The sequence below is a fragment of the Camelus dromedarius genome, chromosome 1 (assembly GCF_036321535.1).
Source record: "Camelus dromedarius isolate mCamDro1 chromosome 1, mCamDro1.pat, whole genome shotgun sequence".
Lineage (NCBI taxonomy): Eukaryota > Metazoa > Chordata > Mammalia > Artiodactyla > Camelidae > Camelus > Camelus dromedarius.
In genome coordinates, this window is record NC_087436.1 from 32,346,649 (window position 1) to 32,370,898 (window position 24,250).

The following is a 24,250-nucleotide window of genomic DNA, read 5'->3' on the forward strand; positions in this document are numbered from 1 at the left end:
GGTAGGGAAACCAGTTAATAAGTAGTAGTCCAGCTGAGAGTTATAAGGCCCTGACCTAGGTCATAACAATGGAAACATTATTAGGTAGAAAAATAAATCTTTTCCCACCTTTAGGTTTCACTGTCTGTAGTTTTTGTTTTGTTTTTTTTTTAATTTGAGTCTTTGAAGCTAACTTTATCAGCTTCACTCTTTGGTAGTTGCTTTAAATTTGAGTAAGCTTTTAAACTTAATTTTATAATTCAAATGACTTACAGAATACATATATATATGTGTATGTGTGTGTGTGTGTGTGTATATATATACACTGAATGACTAATGTGTCCAGGAAATGAACCAGAGCATATTTCTGGCCCTCAGTTAACCAACTGATTTATGAAGAAAACAGACTGCTAAACAAGTAATCATAGTACAACGAAAAAGTACATGTTACTGAAAGATGAAGTATATTCTGGGGTAAGACTGGGAATCAGGAAGAGCTTCTCATAGGAAGTAACTCTAATCTGGAACCAGAAGGGCAAGCTGTTATTTGGGCTATGTAAAAGGGGATGAGGGGCACTAGATGGATGCTGGCACCTGACAGAGCTAGAGCCCAGTTCAAGCCTTTGGCAGGTTTTAAGCAGGAGAAAGCAGAGGTCAGATTTAGGAAGATCACTCTAGTTATGGTGTGGAAAAAAACTGTTAAGAAAAAGAGTAAGGAGAGAAAATACTAGATGAGAAAGCAAGCAGGAGGCCATTTCAGTACACTCTAGAAAGCAAAGGTAAAATAGGTTCGTGGTACTGGGGATGGAAAGAAGAGAAAATGAAAAGTATTTTCCAAATTAGCTATCTTCACCAACTTAATAGCAGAATAAGGCATTTATAGTTGAGATTTAAGTTCTATAATCAACTTTTAATAAAATATCAAATCTAATACCTGAGATATAACTGTGGAGTAAGTAGTATAATCATGCCTATATAAATCATACAAAAAATAATATCATTACTTCATAATTGGAACAGAAGTTTAGAGTCTGTTTATGCTTTCCTCAGAACTAAAATTAATTCCACACCTAAAGTGAATTTTTAAACAACCAGATTCCCTAGATCTTTTTATCCCCCCAACACTGTACAACACCCTTCAGTGCTCACAGCCCACAGGTAAGGAGACTGGGCAATGGTTCAAGGCTCAGTTTGCTCTGGCATGGGTACACTATGAGAGGCCCACAGTGGAGGACCCACCATAAATCCACTACCATGCTCAATTTCCTAGATCTTGTAAACATAACATAAATATCAGTTGAAATAAAGATGCTTACGTGTCCGCCCATGGATATTCCGGTCATTCCTAGAGGTCCATAACCCTCCCTCTCTAGCCAGTGCAAGAGAGCTGCAGATTCTAAAACAAGAGCTCCTCCCATCACAAAAAGGTCAGACACATTTTTTAAGCTGGACCTTCTAGCCTCACAAAACAAAAAAGAAAATTATTTATTCTTATGTATTTATATTTTAACACATGCAAATTTACAACAGGCAGCCAGACTTCATGTTTTCTTTTAAAAGACTAGTTAGCTAAGTAAAACAATGGAATAAATTGATGAAATTAGAATAGTGCTAACATTATTTATTCTACATATTAATTGCCTAAATCTTATTTTTATAAAGTTCTATCCGTTTTACAGCATATAGTCTTTATTGAATTTCAATTATTTAACAATTTTGAAGTCCAGAAAAGAATACCTTATTTATCTGACAGAACTTAAAACTGTTAAAATATTTATGGGAGAATACTTTTTCTATACTGTCAAGTTTTAGTTAAGTTACCACTAATGATATAAGGAAAAATAAATTTATACTTTCCCTTCTTAGAAAAAAAAATTACAATAGAACTTAAAGCATACATTTTTTAAAAAAGCAATGTAAAAGAATTTAGCCTAATACTAGGCTCTTGTATTACCAAAATCTTAAATGTTACTTATTTTCACAGGTTATCTAATTTATGAATATATTAGAAAAATACATTTTTATAAAAATACATGTTTTGATTAATTTAAATAAATACCAATTCAACTGAAATTTTCTGTTTTAGAAACTGATTTTTACATATAAGTACATATCGTTATAAGAAGTGCTTAAATACATATTTTTAGAATCCAGAACCATTCTTATATAGTGATAAAAATATTATTTTATTACTAAAGTGACCAAGTTATAATCTGTTTTTTCAAAATTTAATTCATATAAAGACATACTGACATAATTAGCTCCTAGATGAAACCTTGTCAAAGTATACAAAAATTCATTTTATCAATGGTTATGATCATGTGCAAAGAACCAGATGCCATAGGAATGCCAAGCTGTGAAAAACAGAATTCTGGCCCCCAAAGAGCTTATGTCCACTGTCCTACCACATCCTCTTAGAGCTCTAAGTCCGTAAGGTAGCTTTTTCTTTATGGAAAATATGTTATCTTCTGTCAAAACAGATTATATTCATGCTTCATTATAAAAAAGCCCATTTATCCTTATATTTGTTTCCAACCCTCATTCCAGTCTATTTATGATCACATAATTCCCTGATTATTTATTTTGGCCTGGAATGGAAGTTTGAATTCTCAAGTCCACTTCAGTTGGTTCTTTTATATAGAAGTTACTGATGTAGGTTCTTGGACAGAGGTTACTTTTAACAGTGGACTCAGTCAAATTGTTCAACCACTTTCAATGAAAATAGGCTTAAGATGGCTTTGAGTAAGAGAGAGAGAGAGAATGAGAATGTTTATTATTATTTAAGTTGCAAGCCATTTCTTACTTAGGATGAGTTGTTTGAGAAAAATAAAATACACTGGAGTATTATATTTCTTGGGTACATAATATCTGATGAGATATCTTATAAACATAATTCTCACAGCAATTCTGCATGGAAGAAATTAGATAATTTTCTCACTTTATAAATGAGATAACTGATATTTAGCGAGGCCAAGGCCATACAGTTAGTAAATGGCAAGTTACAATTCCAACCTACGTCTGTATGACTCCAAAGTCAGAGTTTTTCTATTAAGCTCATGCTGCCTCTCACTACAACTAAATAAATTCTTTGGTTTTTAACCACCTGTAGACAGGGTAAAAATGATGCACCTAGTTCTGAATTCATTGCTTGGTTCCAGAATAAGAATTCTTGAACTATTAAGTCTAGACTTCGATTTTTCACAAGGTTTCACAAAGTATATTCTAACCTATCCTTCACAGGATATAGGTTTGCCTCTACCCCACCTTGCTTTTCCTCCAAACCTTTTTCATGTTATGACCACAAACAATAAGTGAATTCTAACTCTACCTCTCCAGCACTTACCAACTCCCTACTTCTCCACTTACAGTTCTAATAGTCATCACAAATTTAACATGTCCAAGTTAGAACTTCTGATTTCTTATCCATGATATCCAATTTATTAACAAGTCTTCTTTCAACTTCTAAATTATGTCTCAAATCCATTAGAACTTCTTTCCATCTCCACTGCCAGCACCTCAAAGTTGTCTTTTTCCCCCTGTGTTATTGCAGTAGCTTCTTACTTGATTTCTCTGCTGCTGCTCTTGCCCCAGTAAGCCAGAGTAAGCCTTTCAAAACATAAATCAGATCACTTCTCTGCTTAAAATTCTCAAGAGGTTTCCCACGGCACTTACAGTAAATTCAAAGCAAACTGGCTCTTTGTACTCTGACCCTTGCCTACCTTTCTGACCTCATCTTGTACTACTCTCCCACCAAGGGCTGACACCAGGCTTGTCATTTAGTCTTCCTTCTCTGAGAATGATTACCTCCAAGTCTTCTCCTTGGTAGCTCCTTCTCATTTTATCATGTCTTTACATCTAACACTGCTCCACCCTGCACCTACCCCCAGTATTCTTTATCCCATTTCATTTTCCTCATGGCATTGATAAGTATTTGGAATTATCTTATTGATTTTTTATCTATCTCCCATACTAGACTATAAGCTCTATGAAAGCAAGAACCTCGTTTTTTGTTGCTGTCCTCCCAGTGTTTAGGGTCAAAAATCTATGGAATGAACCAAACCCACACACAATATAGATTACAGAAATGCAAAAAAACTGACTTCAAAGTTCATCATTTTAAAAGACAGGAAAGAAAGTGTACCTTCAAGTTACCTATACTACACATTGCAAAAATAAAAATAGTAGTGTTTAATTTCACAAAGTAAGTAAATGTACTTTAAAAAGGTAAACATTTTATCCTTTCTTTGGTTACACTTTGACAAATATAATATCTCTTCAATCAGCCTATTAAAATTTCTTATTTATCTTTTCATCAGATATTTAAAATGCATAAAGCTTAAAATAAAAATTCAAGATAACACGCCTACCACAGTTTTATAATAGAATTTTTCTTCCAGTAACACTTGAATATTTAACTTAAAAACTGAAGACTACCAAATCTTAAGACTGCTGAAAATTCAGTATAAAGACTGGAAAAATAAAGGTAACACATACTTACATTTGGTCCTTGGGTTTCCTGCAGCCATTTAAGGATGTGGGTCAAAGAGAAAGTTTTAAAATAATTAAGTACATTCTATGTCTCAAAACACATTGACTTAGGCAAAACAGTTCAATACAAGACAATTTAATGCTGAAATAACTATTTTATAGTCATCTCAAATAGGCTGTTTAGAAGTTCTCAGGTTTTTCAACTTAATTATTTTCCTTTTTCTTTTTTAAAAAAGTTTCATTAAGATATAATCATATACAATGAAATTTACCCATTTAAAGTGTACAATTCAATGTTTTTAGTATATTTAACAGGATTGTCTAGTCTTCAACTTAATTTTAAAATGAAGTTTATGGCTTTTTCCATTTATGTTTATTATAGAAAGTCTAGAAAATACAGAAAAGCACATTAAAAGAAAAACTACTTTATCTTCAGATAACCATATTAATATTTTGGTGTATTTCTTTCCAGCATTTTCCCTTTTGCACAGTTTTAAAATAGATTTTCTGTTTTTAGATTTTTTTGCATACCTATTCCATACTGTAGAGTTTTATATCCTATTTTTGCACTGTAAGTAGTTTTCATTCATTATTATAAACTTTTTAATAATAACTGTTAAAATTTACTGAATGCTTGTTATTTACCAAACACTGTTCTAGACAATATTAACTATTTAATACTCTGAATAACCTAAGAGATTATTCCTGTTTACCAATAAAAAGTTAAGGTACTAAAAGGTTAACTAACAGATCCAAGGTCATACAAGTACTAAGTGGTAAAACAAGTAATAAAGAAATAAACATAAAACAACCAATTGTATAACATTCCAGTGTTATGAACCACGATTTACTTAACTTTCTATTATTATACATTTAAGCTATTTCTAATGTCTTACTATTATGTTACAAAAATATCTTTTCTCTTTTCTATTATTTTCTTTTTTCTTTATATTTTATCCTTAGAATAAATTTCCCATAATCAAAATCACTTTGTCAAGGAATATGAGATTTTTTAAAGCTCCTGATGCATATGGTAAAAATGCTTTCCCAGAGGACTGAACTGATTTTCAGTCATCAGTAACGAGAGTGCTCATTTCAAAATAGCCTCATGCCTGTTGTGAAATCTTTTGTAATTGTTGCTTTAACTTTACATTTCTCTTATTACCAGCAATGCTGAACATTTCTTTAAAACTGTATATCAGTTTCATTTCTTCTTCTGGGAATAGTCTGGCGTCATCTTGAAAATTAAGTTAAGAGCTGTTCTAAACCTCAACTGATACTTGAATGTAAACACATTTAAAACATGAGGGTTTCCTTAATGGCAAAAGCTTGACTTACTAATTTTAAAATCCAGCATAAGTGTCAGAAGAAATAGAAGTACAGCTTACTTCTATTATGCAATAGAAGCAAGATCCTTAAATTGATTTTAAAATTAGGCATGAAACAATTTTTCACTTCATTCTTGCTTCTTAAATATTTCCTGAACTGACTAAATTTAACTGGTTTGGAAAATCTGGTTCCTATCTACCATTCCTTTTGATTACTAAATCTGTAAGTAAGTAAGTAAGTAAGTAAGTAAGTAAGTAAGTAAGTAAGTAAGTAAGTAAGTAAGTAAATAAGTAAGTAAGTAAGTAAGTAAGTAAGTAAGTAAGTAAGTAAGTAAGTAAGTAAATAAATAGGGTGGGTGAGTGAGTGAAAAGATTTCTAGGTATCCCAAAAGGATATAATAAGGGTTTTCTAACAGCAGAGAAGCCATCCGGGCTTCTTTAATCATTGGACGAGCCATTAGTGTTCGTCGTCTCCAGTAATGCTGAGGAAAGAAAAGATGACATACTTAAAGAATATAATAACCGTATCTGTTAAGGAGAGTAGGTTAACAACTTAGGGATTAAGCTGTTAGAATAAAGTCTTACATGATCTCCTGTTCCAGCAAGATGAATGCATACAGGTCTATATTTGCTGTTCCATTCTTTAGGCACAATAAATTGGAACCTATTTAAAATAAAACACATCAGTGAAATTCTCCTTTAAAAGCTTTTAATACAAACTTTCAATTCATAACAGTTTCATAATTAAATTACTTGAGAGAAAAGATTGTTCAGAATTTTGATATCAAATTCTAACTGTGCTTGCTTCAGCAGCACATATACCAAAATCTAATTGACTCATTAAAGTAGTGTTTGCCCAAAGGCAACTAAGATATTGTAAATTTGCTCTGTGTTAGGGTATTAATATATTCAATTACAATATAAGCACATAATTTATTGTAATAATTTTTACCTTACTCAGTACCACAACTTTATAAACGCATAATGAAATGTTCTTATTTTGTAAAGATCAATGTATATGATTAAGTCTTAGAAAAACAACTCTTTAGATAGTCTGCTTTATCTCCTTGCAGGAATAATGCTTGGCTGTACAAGCTGTGATTTAAAGTCGTTCATGTTACCTTTTTTGTCTTTCAGCTTGGGGTCTATGACAAGATCTGACTTACCTATTGGCCACTATATGTCTTCTTTGAAAAAAATCTGTTCAGTTCTTCTGCCCATTTTTTAACCCATTATTTGTTTTTTCGCTATTGAGTTGTGAGTTCTTTGTATATTTTGGATATTAACCCTTTAGATTAATAATTTGTAAATATTTTCTCCCACTTCACAGGTTGCCTTTTCATTTTGTTGTTTTCCATTGCTATGTAGAAGCTTTTTAGTTTGATGTAGTCCCATTTTTTTTTTTTTTAATGCTGGCCAGCACCACCTGCAGGTACACCATGTTCAACCCTGCACTTCCATAATGGGCTGTGCGTCTCCAGCGTGTGAAGGTGCCACAGAGGGTCGTTGGGCGCCCCTGGCGAGTGGGCACTGAGACATATGCACCTGCCCGCTGACACTGCAGCAGCAGCAGCTGCAGCCGCCACCAGCGCAGCACCCCTGTGAACCCGGCCTCCTCCCACCCTAGAGCCCACAACCTCTAACTGCTTGCCCCGCGCGTCTCCCCTCCGCCTGCATGGCTGCCTGGGGCCAATCCACTGTTTTATTTTTGCCTTTGTTGCATTTGCTTTCGAGTCATATCCCAAAAAATCACTGCCAAGACCTGTGTCTAGGAGTTTACTGCCTATGTTTTCTTCCAGGACTTACTTGTGGTAATATGTTAAATAAAAGTGATCAAAATGGGCACCCTTATTTTGTTCCTGATCTCAGAGAAAAGACTTTTCAGCTTTTTATTTTTGAGTATGATATTAGCTGTGGGCTTGACATATATAGTCTTTATTATGTTCAGCTATGTTTCCTCTGTACCCAGCCTGTTGAGAGTTTTTACCATGAATGGCTGTTGAATTCTGTCATGCTTTTTTGTCTATTGAGATCATCATCTTATTTTTATCCTTCATTTTTAAAATGAGGTGTATGACACTGATTGATTTGCAGATATTGGACCATCTTTGCATCCCTGGGATAAATCCCATTTGATCATGGTGTATAATCCTTTTAGTATATTGTTAAATTCAGTTTGCCAATATTTTGTTGAGGATTTTTGCATCTATATTCATCAGGAATACTGACATGTAATTTTCTTTTGGGGGAGGGTATCCTGTTTTGGTATCAGGGTTATACTGTCCTGGTAAAATAAGTTAGTAAGTGTTCCCTCCTCTTCAGTATTTTGGAAGAGTTCGAGAAAGACTGTATTAATTCTTCTTTAAATGTTTCTTTACATGTAGAATTCACCAGTGTAGCCATCTGTGGTGTTTTCTGGGGGGGTGGATTATTGGGTTTTTATTGATTTATTTATATGGAGGCACTGGGGATTGAACCCAGGACCTCATTCATGCTAGGCACACACTTTACCACGGAGCTATACCCACCCGCCACCCAACCCCCCACCAGCCATCTGGTCCTAGACTTTTCTTTTTTGGGAAATTTTTGATTATTGATTCAATATCCTTATCAGTAGTTGGTCTGCTCAGATTTTTGGTTTCTTCTTGATTCAGTTTTGGTAGGTTGTATGTCCCTAGGAATTTATCCATTTCTTCTGGGTTGTCCAAGTGGTTGGCAGATAATTGTTCATAGCAGTCTCATGATCATTTGTATTTGTGTAATATCAGTTGTAATGGCTCCTCTTTCATTTCTAATTTTATTTATTTGAGTCCTCTCTGAGTTATTCATAGTGAGTCTAGCTGAAAGTTTGTCTGTTTGTTTATCTTTGCAAAACCCAACTCCTAGTTTCATGGATCTTTTCTGTTATTTTTATAGTCTTTATTTCATTTATTTCCACTCTCTATGTTATTTCCTTCTTTCTACTAACCTGGGCTTAGTTTGTTTTTTTCTAGTTCCTTGAGGAGTAAAGTTAGGTTGTTTATTTGAGATCTTTTTTTTTTTTTTTAATGTAGGTGTTTATTGTTATGGATTTCTCTCTTAAACCACTTTTGCTGTATCTCGTAAGTTTTGGTATGTTGTATTTCCATTTTCATTTGTCTCAAGGTATTTTTTAAATTTATTTTTTGATTTCTTCTGTGACTCATTAGTTGTTCAGTAACATGTTGTTTAATCTCCATATATTTTTGAATTTTCCAGTCTTCTCCTTTTAATTGGTTTCTAGTTTCATACCAACGTGACCGGAAAAGATGCTTGATGTAATTTCAATCTTTGTAAATTTATTAAGGCTAGTTTTGTGACCTAACATATGATCTAGCTTGGAGAATGTTTCTTGTGCACTTGAAAAAAAAAATTCTGCTGCTGTTGGATACAATGTTCTGTAAATTTCTTTTAAGTCTGTCTGGTCTAACATGTGTCTTGATTCCAAAGTTTCCTTACTGATTTTCTGCCTGAATGATCTATTTATTGTTTAAAGTGGGGTACTGAAGTTCCCTACTATTATTATATCTCTGTCTGTTTCTCCTTTCAGATCTGTTAATATGCTTTATATATTTAGTCCTATGTTGGGTACATAAATACAAATGTTATATGGTCTTCCTGGATTGACCCCTTTATCATTATATTATGACCTTCTTTGTCCTTTATTCCAATCTTTGTCTTAAAGTTTATTTTGAATGAAATAAGTAGAGCTACCTCTGCTTTCTTTTGGTTCCTATTTGCATGGAATATCTTTTTTTATTCCTTCACTTTCAGTCTGTGTATGTCCTTATATCTGATGTGAGTTTCTTGTAGGTAACATACATTTTGGGGCCTTGTTTTTTATCCTTCCAGCCACTCTATATCTTTTGATTGGAGAATTTAGTCCTTTACATCAAAAGTGATTATTGATAGGTATGGACCTACTATTGCAATTCTATTAACTGTTTGCTGGCTGTTTTATAATTCTTTTGTTCCTTTCTTCTATTTGTCTCTTCCTTTGTGATTTGATGATTTTCTGCAATAGTATGCTTACATTTCTTCATCTTTATCTTTTATCTATTTATTACAGGTTTTAGCTTTGTGGTTACCATGAGGCTTATATAAAACATATTTATAATAGTCTATTTTAAGCTGATAACAACAGGTTCAAATGCATACTAAAGCTCTATATTTTTATTCTCCAAGATACCACATTTAATGGGAATTAATGCTAAATAATTATTGTAATTAATACTAAGTAATCTGAAGTAATATGGCATTGCTATTATAATTTTAAATGAACATAAATAACCTACTACTTTAACTCTCTGAATAAAAATTCTTACCTTGCAATAACAGATTCAATTGGCATGATACCAGGCACATAGTGGGCCATGGGGGAAACAAAGTGTCCATCTAGGATCCTACAGTCTGACTGCTCTTCTATCTAAAAGAAAAGCAAACCCAAGATGTATACACCAGGGCTAAGATATCTTAGTCTATAACAGATGTTTTCCTATATATAAAAAAAGTTCTATTCGATTAAAACTTTTTTTTCAGTGCCTACTATGTACCCTTTTGCCCCATTCTGCTTTCCAAAGACATGTCTCCTATGTACTCACATTTATTTTCCTTCTATATCCTTTACTATAGTCTAGTTGGGAAAATAAAGTATAAATAAACCTCACTTGTATAATGACATGCAGTAACAAAGTAAAATACTAGTTACAAGAATTCAACAATATACAAAAAAATACAAAAACAATTTACCAACAAATTGTAAAAATAATTTACCACAATCAAATAAGGGTTGACATCATATATGTTAGAATGGCTCATTTTCAGGTAATCTACCGATGTAATGAGTCATGTCATTACATATGAGTAATGAGTAATGAGTCACATATTAAAAAGGAGAAATGTGATATTTACATATATAGCAAAGACATTTACTAATATTCAACACCTAAACTTTTTTCACCTCAAATAGTTTTTTTTTTTTAAATAAAAAAATCTTTACCAGACCAAAATTAAATTAGCAGGAAAACACCACATATTTTCATTAAAACCTAGAACAAAAAAATTGTATCTTTGGAAGCTAAATATCTCCAGCTTTTAAAAAACACAAATTCTAACCAGTTGTGTCAACATCATTTATTAAATAATCCATATTTTTTGGCAAATGACTTAAAACCCAAATATACATTCTTCCCAAAATAATTTTAGGATTATTTTATGGACCTTAAGTCTAAGTTGAGTATTTAGTTGGAATTGCATTGCATTGTTTTGAAAATGGTAAGGAGACTTAAGATGTATATGATATGAAATTTTTAATCCAAGAAGTCTTTACATTTTACTCATCTTTGTGCCTCCTACAGTTTCAAAGTTTTCTTTTTATGTATTTTAGAAGAATTAATTATTTGGCAAAGGAAGTAGCACAAACTAATGTGAAAAGGAATATTAATTCAACAGTGTTGGGATAAATGGCAAATTTGTAAAAAAAAAAAAAAAGTTTTTAGAGCCATATATAATATAGATACAAAAATTAAGCTTCAACTCAACACTAAAAATGGGCAAGGATTTCATAGATATTTCTGAAAAGAAGACATACAAATGGCCAATAAGCATATGAAAAGATGCTCAACATCATAGTCATTAGGGAAAGGCATATCAAAGTCACAGTAAAATACACTTCACACCCACTAGGATGGCAAGGACAAGTACAAATATTAATAAGAATGTGGATAAACTGAAAGCTTTATGCACTGCTTGTGGGAAAGTAAAATGGTGTACTTTGGGAAAGTTGCCAAAAAGCTAAACAGAGTGACCCTGTGACTGAGTAATTCCACTCCTAGATACATAGCCAAGAGAAATGAAAACATACATCCACAAAAACACTGGTACGTTAATATGCACAGCATTATTATTCATAATAGTTAAAAAGCAGAAACAACTCAAATGCCCATCAAATGATAAATGGATAAACAAAATGTTGTATATCCATACAATGGAATATTATTTAGCCATAAAAAGGAAGGAAGTACTGGTACATCCTAAAACATGGATGAATCTTGAAAATTTGCTAAGTGAAATAAGCCAAACACAAAAGGCCACATGCTGAATGATTCCATTTATATGAAATGTCTAGAACGGGTAAATCCAAAGAGATAGCAGATTAGTGACTGCCAACAGGTGGGAGGCTGAGGAAGTGGGGGTGAGCTAAAGGGTACAGGGTTTCTTTTGGGGTGCAGTAAAAATATCCTGGAATTAGGCAGTGATAGTTGCACATGTTGGGAATGTAATAATAAAAAACAACAACACTGAATTGTATACTTTAAAAAGGTGATTTTTTAATGTATGTGAAATATATCTCAATCTCTAAAAACAGAGAGAAGAGACAGACAGATAAGGCTAGGAGAGGAAAGAGGAGAGGAAGAATATATACAAGAAAGCATTCTAAAGTCCCAACAGTAATTCCTTCTTGGTAGGAAAATGAAATTAGGGGGTGGAAAGTGGCAGATTAGAGTTTTGATCTTTACTTGGTGTGCTTTACATTTGTTTATTTTAAGCCTATGATTTTTTAATAGAAAAAAAGAAACAGAGAAAATGGAAATATTTAGCAAAATTTGAGGGAGAAATGTCCTAAATCCAGAAGATACAGAGGGAGCAGCCATATGGTATAGAGAAGGTATTTCCAAATTATAAAATTTTGTTCTTAGCAGTGAAAAGTCTTGAAGAACACAGTCTTCTAAAGGTATCCAATATATAAAAGATGTGAAAGTAGAGTTATTTTGGCTGAAGGCAGTGGGATGTGAAGCCCAACAATTTGCAACCCCCCTCAATAATACTTTAAGCATCCAATTACATAAACCTAGAAATATTTTACAGAAAAACATATGCTTGCTTAAAAACTATTTCAAATATATTTTCTCATATTCTCTAATTTTATAGCATTTTCTTTCTATCCTTCTCTCAGCAATTAACTATATCCCGTAACATATCTCTGGTATTATTTAACAGTTGTTTTGATAATAGCTTCTCCTGTGCTGATTCTCCAACTAGAGTGCTTCCCTGTATTAATTTTTTTTTAAGGAGGAAAATAGTAAAGGAGTTTATTAGGGGTAACCTGCCATCGACAACAGTGGGCCATACAGATGAGAGGTGCCTATGTGAGCCCTTCCCTGTGTTACTTATAATTCTTCTGAAACACTGAATAATTTACTTTAACCCTCCTGAGCCTAAAAATAAAAGATGAGGCTCAAAAAGATCCAGCCCTAAATATTTTCTTATATCTAGGTAAGTATTAAATATATGCTCCCAAATATAAATGTATATATATTTAATATAAGCATTCAGTTAGGATACATAGCATTTAAAAAATATTAAATGAAAAATCTATATTGTACTTATGTTTTAGAGTTCATTGTTATCTTACTATACCATTCAACCTACTCTTGTCACATAGTTATATTAAACCTGAATTTCTATAATCGCATTTCTTTCATTTGAATACCTTATCGATGTATACTGGATAATCACTGGAAACCAGATTCTGACATCTTTCTCGATTTCCAATCATCTTTCTGAATTCAAAGAGTCTATTATAGTAAGGGGGGAAAAAGGAAAAAATTCAGTATTTATTCCCATTATATTAAGACTGATGAAAAGTAATTAAGAATTAGCAACTCCAGTACATAAACTATATTAAAATTTAATTTTAATCATTAAAGAAAAAGATTAGGCTGTTGGGTTTTTTTTTCAAGCTTGACATTTTGTCTCAGACAAAAAGTGAGAAATATCATTGTTCAGAAAATAATTACGTACATAAGACTCAAAATTAAAGAAACAAATACTGAAAATTGATTTTCATAAGTCCAGATATTTCCATGAACTACATTATATCCCAGTTTTATAGTCATTATAAATTAAATTACCCAAGAAAGCTCAGTCCCTGGAAATTCTAATCAACTTAAAACTTACCAAAGTTAAAAATTTAGTTTGTATTTCTGAAAGCTCTTTATTTTAAAATCTGAATTACTTTAAAAATAGTTCAATTTATGCTTATACAGGTTAAAACTTAAGAAAAATAATTAGATAATAGAGAAAAAGAAATAATTTCTTTTTTATATAGCAGTTTAACACTTAATTCACCACTTTATATTCGTGGTAAAGGACTTTATAACTGATATGAAATTTTAAATGTTTACTAAAACAACAAATTCAGAACAAGCCTTCAGAAAAAAGTGCTTACCTTTTGAGATCCTCTGGCCTTCCCCATCCTCTGATAAAAAGTTTGGTGAGAAGAAGTCTCCGGTATAGAATATCTAACTTGCTCACACCCATCAGTAGCAAACAAACATCTATAAAAGATAATTTTAAATGACTTTAATAATTTTTATTTTAGTCAACAGGTCAGTTTTCTAACCATCCCTTTATATATCAGGAAAAAAATTAAAGATTGATCTACTCTCTTAGCAACTTTCAAATATACAAAACAGTACTGTTAACTATAGTTACCATGCTGTACATTATTAACTAAACTTATTGTGGTACTCATATCACAATAGATACATGTATCAAATCATTATGTTGTACACTTTTAAGTAATACAGTGTTGTATATCAATTATACAATTCCTCAATATGATTGGGAAAAAATTAAAGAATGAGATTCTGCTAGAACCTTGAATTTATTCTCTTGGAAATAAGATACAGATAGAGAAAAAAAAAAAAAAAACTGCGATGAAAGTAGAGAAGATGAAGTAGAGCCCTGAGCTTCAGTAAACTGAATCCTCTGCGACAAGATCTTCCCATCCTCAGCACAGTGACTGTAGTGAATACTCAAAATGTGCTGAACAAGAGGAGTAGCTAATATTTATGTAGTACTATTTTATCTGCCAGGCACCATTAAAAACCACGTGCGCACACACATGCACATACATACTCTCTCTCTCTCTCACACATTCTTGTTTAAGCCTCCCAACAATTTTATGAAGGAAGATGTATTACCCCAAGACAAAGAAACTGTGACACAGAGCGTATAGGTGATTTACTTAAGGTCACACAGCAAGTGGGAAGCACAGCTAAGATGAATTCCAAGGACAGGAACAGACAAATTATGTAGAGGAAAGGCAAGAGAAAATGATCATATATTCTCTTCTTTATTTTCTAATTCAAAAATTCTCACTGTAACATTTTAAAATTCAAACAATACAGAAGTATATACAGTAAAATAGGGGAAAATAATCTTCCCATTATCTCTAATTCTACTTTTCAGAGATATTTAGTGCTAACAGTTTGGATACTGTTCTTTCTGACCTTTCTCTTGTTGATGTTATTTCTTTACCTGTAAACACTTTACAAATTTTTACTTGAGTTATGTAACACCTTTTTGGCAAAATTCAAACAATACAAAAATATACAGAGTAAAACTGAGCAGTCTCTCTTCACTTCTGCTAAGCTTCCCCTCTTCCCAAAAGGTAACTGCTCTTAATGCTGTACACCTGTGAGCACTTGTTCTATCCATTTATACACATACACAGATTTTAGGTGTTTTGGTGTGTTTTTTTAAACACAGAAGAGACCAACTATATATTAGTATTTTTTGAGGGTTCTTCCTCACTCTGCCTAGTTAAAATACCCACAAAGCTCTTTCAATTTCAGGATGTATAGGCCTGCCTCATTTTTTTCTATTAATAAGTGAGCTTAGCCAATTTATATTTTTATTATTATGATAATGGTTTGGTTTTAGTTCTTTTTTTGTTTTATTGAGTCTTTAGTTTTTTTTTACCATTCATATTAAATCACTTTACATTTGAGTGTATGTAAATTTGAAAGAGATTTTATTTGTATATATATATATATATATTTAGTGGGGAGGTAATTAGGTTTATTTACTTATTTCTTAGTGAAGGTACTGGGGATTGAACACAAGGATGTGTGCTAAGCACTCTACCACTGTGCTGTACCCTTCCCCTTGAGAGAGAGAAATATTTAAGATGCAATATACCATAGTGGTTAAAAGCACATTCTCTAGAGGCAAACTCCCTGAGTTCCTTTACTGTGTGATTTTGAGCAAGTCACTTATCCTTTCTGTAACTCATCCATAAAATGAGGATGATGACAGGACTTAACTCGGATTGGTATGAGAAATAAATGTTATTATACGTGAAGCACTTAAACAGCACTTAGCAAATTTAAGTGCTATACTTACTAATATTACTGATTATCTTTATAATTCTATTTAATACTCAAACCTGTATTTCCATATTTTATATAGTATTTATTAAGTCCTGCTGATAAATAATGAAAGATATATTTGCTCCCTTCACCCCACCACCCAATTTTAGTTCATATTTTTTCTTACTGCTTATCTTTATACCTTTAAATATACTAATATCTCTAGTCTTTAAATGATATCTCTATCACAGACTGTGATGGCTGAGGAAATCACTACTTTCTACCTTCTCTTTCTTTTCTGCTTCTAACTCTTATAAATTATATCAATTCTACATTTTCAGAGTTTATATTCATATTCTTAGTCTTAGAGATAGTTGTATTCAATGATCATTACCAGTCCTTTTGTAGTAATTAACAAAATAGAAAATAAAAAACAATGAGAACCCAAATAATTCTTTAAGAACACTAATAGATATTTCAGATGGGTTTATGGTTAGAATGTAAGAATAGTTTAGAATAACTTACTACATTAACTAAACAAGAAAGAAAGACATATCTTAGAGATATAAAGAAAACAAGCAAACAAAAACTCCTAGCATCTGATACAATTCAGCATCCAGACATAAGTATAAAGTAAAAAAATCTAGGAATGTAGGAAAGCATGATTAATTTGATATGATATAAAAAAAATCTACTGTATAATATTTAATGATGAAATTTTAGAAGCATTCCCTTAAAAGTGAGGGATAAGAATTCCCACTATTATCACTTTCTTTCTAAAACAGAACAAGATATCTAAAGCTGAAAAAAAAAAATGAAAAGGTTTAAAGATTAGAAAAGGGGGAGAAAGCCTGCCATTGCACACAAAGAGTATGACTATTACAGAGAAAACACAAGTGAGTCAACAAAGTATTAAAACGTATTGTTATTACTAAGTTCAGTAATAGATGTCAGGGCAATTGGTTATCCATGTGGGAAAAAATTAAATCTCAATGCCTCATACTAAGTACACACAAAAAATATCCACGTGGATTGGATCAGAGAGCTAAGCATAAAAAGTGAAACTGTAAACTTTCAGACGAATACACGAGAGACCATAGTCAGCGAAAATACAGCAAATATTTCAAGACCTTAAAGAAACTGGTTGATTCAACACACATTCATTAAAAATGAGCTCCATCAAGAAATGAAAAGACAAGCCAGACTATGAGAAAATATTTGCAAAACATCTATCTGATAAAGGACTTGTATCCAAAATACATAAAGAACTCTCAAAACTCAACAAAAGAAAAGAAACAAGCCAATTGAAAAATGGACAAAAGAGCAGAGAGGACTTTAAGGTAGGAAAACTATTCTGTATAATACTTTAATGGTAAATATATGATATTATATATTCGTCAAAACCCACAGAACTGTATAACACAAAGAGTGTATGCTAAGGTAAACTATGGACTTTATTTAGTAAATATCAATATTGAGTTCATCAAGTGTAACAAATATACCACACTAATGCAAGAAGGTAACAGGGAAACTGTGAAGGGTAGAAGGGATATATGGGAACTCTGTGTACTATCTTGTTGAAATTTTCTATAAACCTAAAACTGTTATACATAATAAAGTCTATTAATTTAAATTAAAAAGTCCACAAGATGATTTCTCATAAGGTTTTTAAGAGTAGTTCTACAGTACCTTTAAATATGAAGAAATTCTATTAGGATTACACACAGAGCTTCTGTCAGCATTACTGTATCAAGATATTACTGTAGAAGTGTTAATATATCAATGTGTTGAATGAATCAATCTATCAAATATCAATCAATCATTTAGAATTTCTGTAGACTTTATTATAGTTTATAGGAGTAAAATAAATTCCAGTTTAAAAAAAGAAAAGCAAAAATCATTTTGAAAAGTCCTTATGGACTTATTTATTTGCCACTTCCTCTGAAAAAAATATTTTTAAAACTTTCCTAAAACATTCTAAAATTTTTCAATATTCACTTGGAAAGTTAATCCAGAATTGAATGATGTAAGCTTCCAAGTAGCTTATACTTACAAATGATAAAATATATTTGTTGGCTTACTTTAACCACTTTACAAAAGTATAGTCAATTTTTTTATTATAAATATAGTCAAAATTTAAGGTTCACAAAGGGGAAATGTAGATAATTTTTAAAAATTTGATTTCCATGATCTTCCTACTCAATTCATTTGCACTGCTAATCAGAGAGGGGACTCATTAATTCTTATGCCAATGGTTTAAGCCTTTATGTGTTATTACTTAAACCTATCAACCTTTGTTTTCAGCTTAATCTTATGGGGGAAAAAAACTAAGAATCCCTTTACCTTAATGCACCAAGCACTTAAATGACTCTCTCTGACTGAACAATTTTTAAAGACTTGCTATGAAATTATATACTATTCTCAAGCTCTCCTCAATTACACATTTCCACATATTTTACAGCTATGTGGTATTCTAATGTTAACACACAGTTTGCTGAACAACCTTTTGCTGTTGCCTAGTAAAGTCAAAGTCCAAGCATGATAAGAATTTAATCATAGGTATGTCATAAATGTCACAATAATGTTAAAAATTCAAAGACATAACTATAAAACACTATATTTATTATAATTATAAATTATCGAAATCCTATAACATGGCATAAATAAAATGCAGGTATTGATTTTAAAAGAATTCATTATGTCACTGGGTAGACTTAAAGTTAGTGTTCTATCTAAAATAAACACTAGTTATTTAATTAATCATGTTCTGTCTACCGTACGCCTTTTTTTTTTTTTTTAGAAGATGAACTTACGGTTATTAAAGGGGAAAGAGAGGGGCTAGCAATAATTAGGAGTCTGGGATTAACAGATACACACTACTATACATAAAATAAGTAAAACAACAAGGAACTACTATATTGCACAGGGAACTATATTCAATATCTTATAATAATCTATAATAGAAAAGAATCTGAAAAAGAATAGATATATATGTATAACTAAATCACTTTGCCATACATCTGAAACTAACACGACATTGTAGATCAACTGTACTCCAATTTTTAAAAAAATTGTCAATGTTTTGATTTCTCAGCATTATTTAATCTTTAATAACCCTAAAAAAGTCAGTACAGAGTGAAGCTTTCAGGATAAATGATAAAAAGCATTTCTTTTTTAATCATTGCTCAATCAATACCATATTATGGCGTCACTAAAGATTTTTTTATTAAGTTTTTATTTTTATGATTTTATTTCATTTACCTAACAGGACTGGCACAGACTCTTCTCATGGGGAAAGATGTGTTCACTCCCAACAAGGGATGGATTTTTCCAGGAAGGTTGCACTTCTTAAATGTGGTTTGGTTTTCCAGTATGGTTTAGGTTCTGTGATATAAGAGAGGAAGACTCAAACTGCACCCATTGCAATCTCTTACTTTTTGTCCTCAGACTCCAAAAACCTTATTCTCACTTAGAAACATTGGACTAAATCCTTATTTTGCACCTTCCATTTGTAAATAATGTGAATATCTTTTCACTCAAAACCTTTGTTCTTTATATTTTCATTAATGATTTATATCAGCAGAAAACTTTAAAAGCTACTTGTATCACCCATTAATTTTTCTAAGAAAAGCTATTTCTATACTCTGATGGTAAAACTGAAGAAATTACTAGATAATCCATGCTAATTTTGACCATCTTCCTTAGAAGAATACTGTTTAACCAGACCATTGCCTGTGTCTAAATGCCACTGTGCATTTTAACGTATGTATCCTCGGACATCTGACTCCTTCTTTCAGGCCTTTTGGATTAACTGTCTGCCTTCTCAAAATTTAGAATTTGGTAGCTAGAAAGTGGAAGCAACCCCAGTGTCTATCAATGGACTAATGAATAAGCAAAATATCATGTGTGTGTGTGCGCGCACACACACACACACACACACACGCACAACAATGGAATATTATTCAGCCTTAAAAAGCAATGAAATTCTTTTTTCTTTCTTTTTATTTTGTTGGGGGGAGGTAATTAGGGTTATTTATTTATTTATTTTTAGAGGCGGTACTGGGGATTGAACCCAGGACCTCATGAATGCTAAGCATGTGCTCTACCACTTGAATGGAATGAAATTCTAACAAATGCCACAAGGTGGATGAACCTTGAGGACATCAGGCTAAGTGAAACAAGCCAGTTACAAAAAGACAAATATTATATGATTCTACTTATATGAGGTACCTAGAGACAGTATTGTATGATTCAGCCTTATATGAGGCAGCCAGATTCATAAACAGAAAGCAGAATGGTGGTTACCAGAGGCTGAGGGGCAGGACAGGGGAAGAGGAAATGGAGGAGGGTGTAATTGTTTAATGAGTATACAGTTTCAGTTTTTCAATTGAAAAGAGTTCTACAGATGGATGGTGGGGACAGTTGCACAACAGTATGATCTAATACCACTGAACTGTACACTTAAAAATGGTTAAGATGGTACATTTTATGTGACGTGTATTTTACAACAAAAAATATGAAAAAAATTTAGAAATTGGAGTTAATTTGGTAGTCTCTCTACAAAAAATATGAAAAAAATTTAGAAATTGGAGTTAATTTGGTAGTCTCTCTACATAATTTTCCAGAGGAAGTAAATTGTTACTTTCTTTCCCTCTTGACAGCTTTCTCAGTAAGCAGTAGTTCATTATTCTATAAATCCTAGAACAGAACTCAAGGCTATCTTCAAAAAAACACCACTGCATAATTTAAGTCATTTAAGTCATCATTATTTTGATGTTTGTCAGCCGGAGGCCAGCCTCAGCTCCTAGGGGCTGTTCACATTTCCCTACCACATGGCTCTCTTCACAGGATGTTCACAACATAACAGCTTACTTCTTCATGGCCAACAGGAGTGTGAGAATGAGTGTGCTAGCAAGATAAAGTCTAACATAACAATGTAACCATGGGAGTGTTATCCTATCAACTTGGCCATATCATATAATATAATCATGGGAGTGATACCCGATCACCTTTGCCATACTCTGTTGGTTAGAAGGCAGATCACAGGTCCTGCCCACACTCAAAGGGAGGGGATTACACAAAGGAGTAAACATCAGAAGATGGGATCAAAAGGGCCACCTTAGAGACTCTCTGCCATCTTGGGAGAAACCAACTGTGAATTTCAATCAGCCTTTGAGCAGAATGTCTGGGCTGATACCTGCAGGGCTTTCAGTGTCATAGGTGACAATACCTTCTTCCAATTTTCCTACCAATAGGAAAATAAACAACAAATTCCACAGACCTGAATAAACATTTGTTTATAAGCATGTGAGTTCGTGAAAATTTGTCTGAATTTTCTAAATCATGTTTATATATTTCCATTCACTCAAAAACACTTGCCCAGAAAAGCAAACCAAAAAACCCCCAAAACAAAATAGTTTTGTTAAAAACCCTTGCATTTTAGTATTTTGTTTTTTATTCATTAAGCAAATGGTAAAAGGCAAACTGGCTTCTGAAATGCTGTCCTCATTATACACACTTTCTAATTTAGTGCAATTATTAAAATCAAGTAAGTATATGTAGTATATATTTAAACTGCTTGACCAGTTTTTTTTTTTTTTTTGAAGGGTAAACGTCAGTGTGGTATAATAAAGAATGTATCTGGTCTTTGACCCCCTTTCCTGGTGTGGAGTTCCTAAAACTCTTGGAAATTTCCTGAGTGATAGAAATATCTTCATGCCAAAGAGGTGACTCATGGTGGGGCTCTAGATAATTTCAGGATAATTTCTGTCTGGTCACCAGAAAGACCAACCCTTTGATTAGAGGGGTGACTTTGGTCCAGCCTGACCTCCAGGAGGGGAAAGGAGCTGGAGATTGAGTCGAATCACATGGCAATGACCCAATCAATCATGGACACTAAGGCATGGTTGAGCCTCTTTGTTGATGAACATGATGTGTTGGAGGGTGATGCACACTGACTCCAGGGTAAAAGGGAATGGAAGCTTCACATTTCCTCTTATAACTTGCCTCATTCATCTCTTCATTTGGCTGTTGCTAAGTTGTATCCTTTATAATAAAGTTAGAAGAAGTATAGCAAGTGGTTTCTTTAGTTCTTTGAGTTGTTTAGCAAATTATTAATCCAAGGGGTCACAGAAATTCCCACATCTGTAGCCAAGTCAGTCAGAAGTGTGGCATGCATTGGAAGCAATGGCATCTGGAGGATTGAGCCCTTAACTGGTGGGCATCTGCACTAACTCCTGTGGTGTTAATCTGCTGGTGATTAATGTCAGAGCTGAATTGAGTATACCCAGTTGGGGTGGAAATGGCACAGTTTATTCTTTACCAAATTACCAATATCCTCAATTAGTGTTCCATATTCCAAATAAGAGATGAACTCTATATATTTAGATATGCAACTCTATTCAGGGGCATTCTATAGCATAAGGAAAAGACAATTCTGAGTGATGAATGATAATTTTAACTATTTTACTCCTTGGGTCTTTCTGGAATTGTTCAAAAGATAGCACTGATACATTGTTGTATACCTTTATTAAACTGCAGCAGAACAATGGCATGTCATTATAACACAGGACTTCATTATCTTTTGCAAGTATTACAGACCACTTATTTTCTCTACAGTGGTAGGAAAAGAAAGGGTCCAATATTTTCCTTTATAACATCCCTGGCATCAACAGCAATATGCAGAATCCAGGTTAGTGTAAAAAAGAAAAAAATTCCAACACTCACATTTACAAAAAGAAGAAAAGTACTAAAAACTGTTCATGAGAAAACTCATTTTTCTACACAATATTCTTCTAGGTTTATAATAGATAAAAACAAGGTAAGACGAACATGGAAAAGTAGAAAGTTGCCAGAGAAGCAAGAAAGGACCTGAGAAAAATGAACTCTTCAAGTATTTTGTAAAGTAGTATGTTAGGTGCCTAAATTGTTTAGTCATTTTTAATTTTCAACCCTATACTAGAAAAGCTTCCAAACCACTTTAATTCCATGTAATATAGGCCATAAGAGTCAGCATTCCAAGTCTAGAGTCAGCATTTTCCTTGCTACATTTACCTGACAGTAAACAACTGACCAATGAGGAACAGAAAGCAAATCAAACACACACATAGCTTATGATAACTCTGGTTCTAGAGTTTGGCATTACACAGATTTGCTTAAATCCCATTTTAGTTCCAAGAACAATATAAAAGACCAGTTTTCTGGGACGCTGCAAACATGTCAGTCTTTCTAGGCAGAGTTAACTGCTATCCAGAGTTACCATGAACAGATCATAATCCAAGTCCAGCATATAGATAACTCCAATTTACAGGAGGCACCATCTGGAGCCACATCAGGTACTTTTTAAAGCCTCCACACTAAGCTGGACTGACACCAGTTAGCTTCTGCAGAAAAAGGACCCACTTTGAAAGTGTGTATCAAGCCAAACTGACACAATTGTCATCTACTCTTTTATACTGCCAAAGCAAAAAATGAAAAGCAAAGTGAAACAAAAATAGAAATTCTAGTTCAGTGCCAAGGAATTAAGTCTTTTTAAGAAACGAACTCTATTGTTAAAAGTCATGCTCAGTATCTATTATGCCATCTAGTACTTTTATCTCCTAACACTCTGGTACTTAAGCATTTAAATAATGCAACCCTAATTTTTTCTAGACTGCTTTCCTCATATCTCAAAGGCATAAAAGAAATTTAAAAAAAATACCACCATGTACAAGAACTTTACTCTACAAAAATGCAGATCTAATTTTTATCTTATAACTTCACTTTTAAGTCACTTATTTTCAAGGCAAGTTTAAGTATCAAGTTATACTAGAGCTTAGATACCCCAGATATTCACTATGAAAATCGACTACCCTACCTTGACAAATTTAATTCCTTTTAATCTTACACTGGAGAAGAGTAGGAAAACTGGAACTTTATTTGTTTAGAGGGGTATCTATTCTAGCAGTCTATCTGCTATCTATTCTAAGCAGTCATCTAAGGAAATCCAACAGGTGGACTGTCTTGTATGCTTATGTGAAACATTTAGCAAATAACTGAATCTCAAATTTAGTTCTTCTTTTCCATGTGCTTTAAAAAATAAGTGTTTAAAACTTTTTTTTTATGTTTACTTTGAGTATTCTGTGTCTATGTTCCTAAGAAATTTGTTCTTTTCTTGCTTTTTTTTTTAATTGGTACAACACACAGAGCTTAGATTTCACCAGTTGTACATGTACTCAGTCCATGTACTTTTGCCATCTAAAGTCATCACTTGGAGGCAGCAATGGAAAATAGCAGTGTCAG

General features: G+C 32.7%; 2 protein-coding genes and 1 non-coding gene across 7 annotated transcripts in view; 1 reads left to right on the plus strand and 2 right to left on the minus strand.

Moving 5' to 3' along the window:
• The window catches only part of MFSD8 (major facilitator superfamily domain containing 8), an 82,652-nt gene that overhangs the window by 24,630 nt on the left and 33,772 nt on the right, over positions 1-24,250 (plus strand). The window lies entirely within an intron of this gene.
• ABHD18 (abhydrolase domain containing 18) overlaps positions 1-24,250 on the minus strand; it is a 37,448-nt gene that overhangs the window by 10,549 nt on the left and 2,649 nt on the right. For 2 of the 4 annotated variants that reach the window (XM_064475730.1, XM_064475665.1), the window contains exons 2-8: positions 14,044-14,152; positions 13,306-13,390; positions 10,139-10,239; positions 6,381-6,459; positions 6,191-6,277; positions 4,478-4,503; positions 1,296-1,434 (exon numbers count right to left, since the gene is read on the minus strand). In XM_064475730.1, the coding sequence (XP_064331800.1) occupies positions 1,296-1,434; positions 4,478-4,503; positions 6,191-6,277; positions 6,381-6,459; positions 10,139-10,239; positions 13,306-13,390; positions 14,044-14,135 (609 nt within the window). In that variant the 5' untranslated portion in view covers positions 14,136-14,152. Of the gene's footprint in view, positions 1-1,295; positions 1,435-4,477; positions 4,504-6,190; positions 6,278-6,380; positions 6,460-10,138; positions 10,240-13,305; positions 13,391-14,043; positions 14,153-19,231; positions 19,355-24,250 lie in introns of those variants that run through there. The other 2 variants (XM_064475704.1, XM_064475764.1) reach the window with 2 other exon arrangements.
• LOC116149008 (small nucleolar RNA SNORA42/SNORA80 family) lies at positions 1,102-1,237 on the minus strand. The gene has a single exon (XR_004132654.1). It is a non-coding gene; the product is annotated as a small nucleolar RNA SNORA42/SNORA80 family (small nucleolar RNA).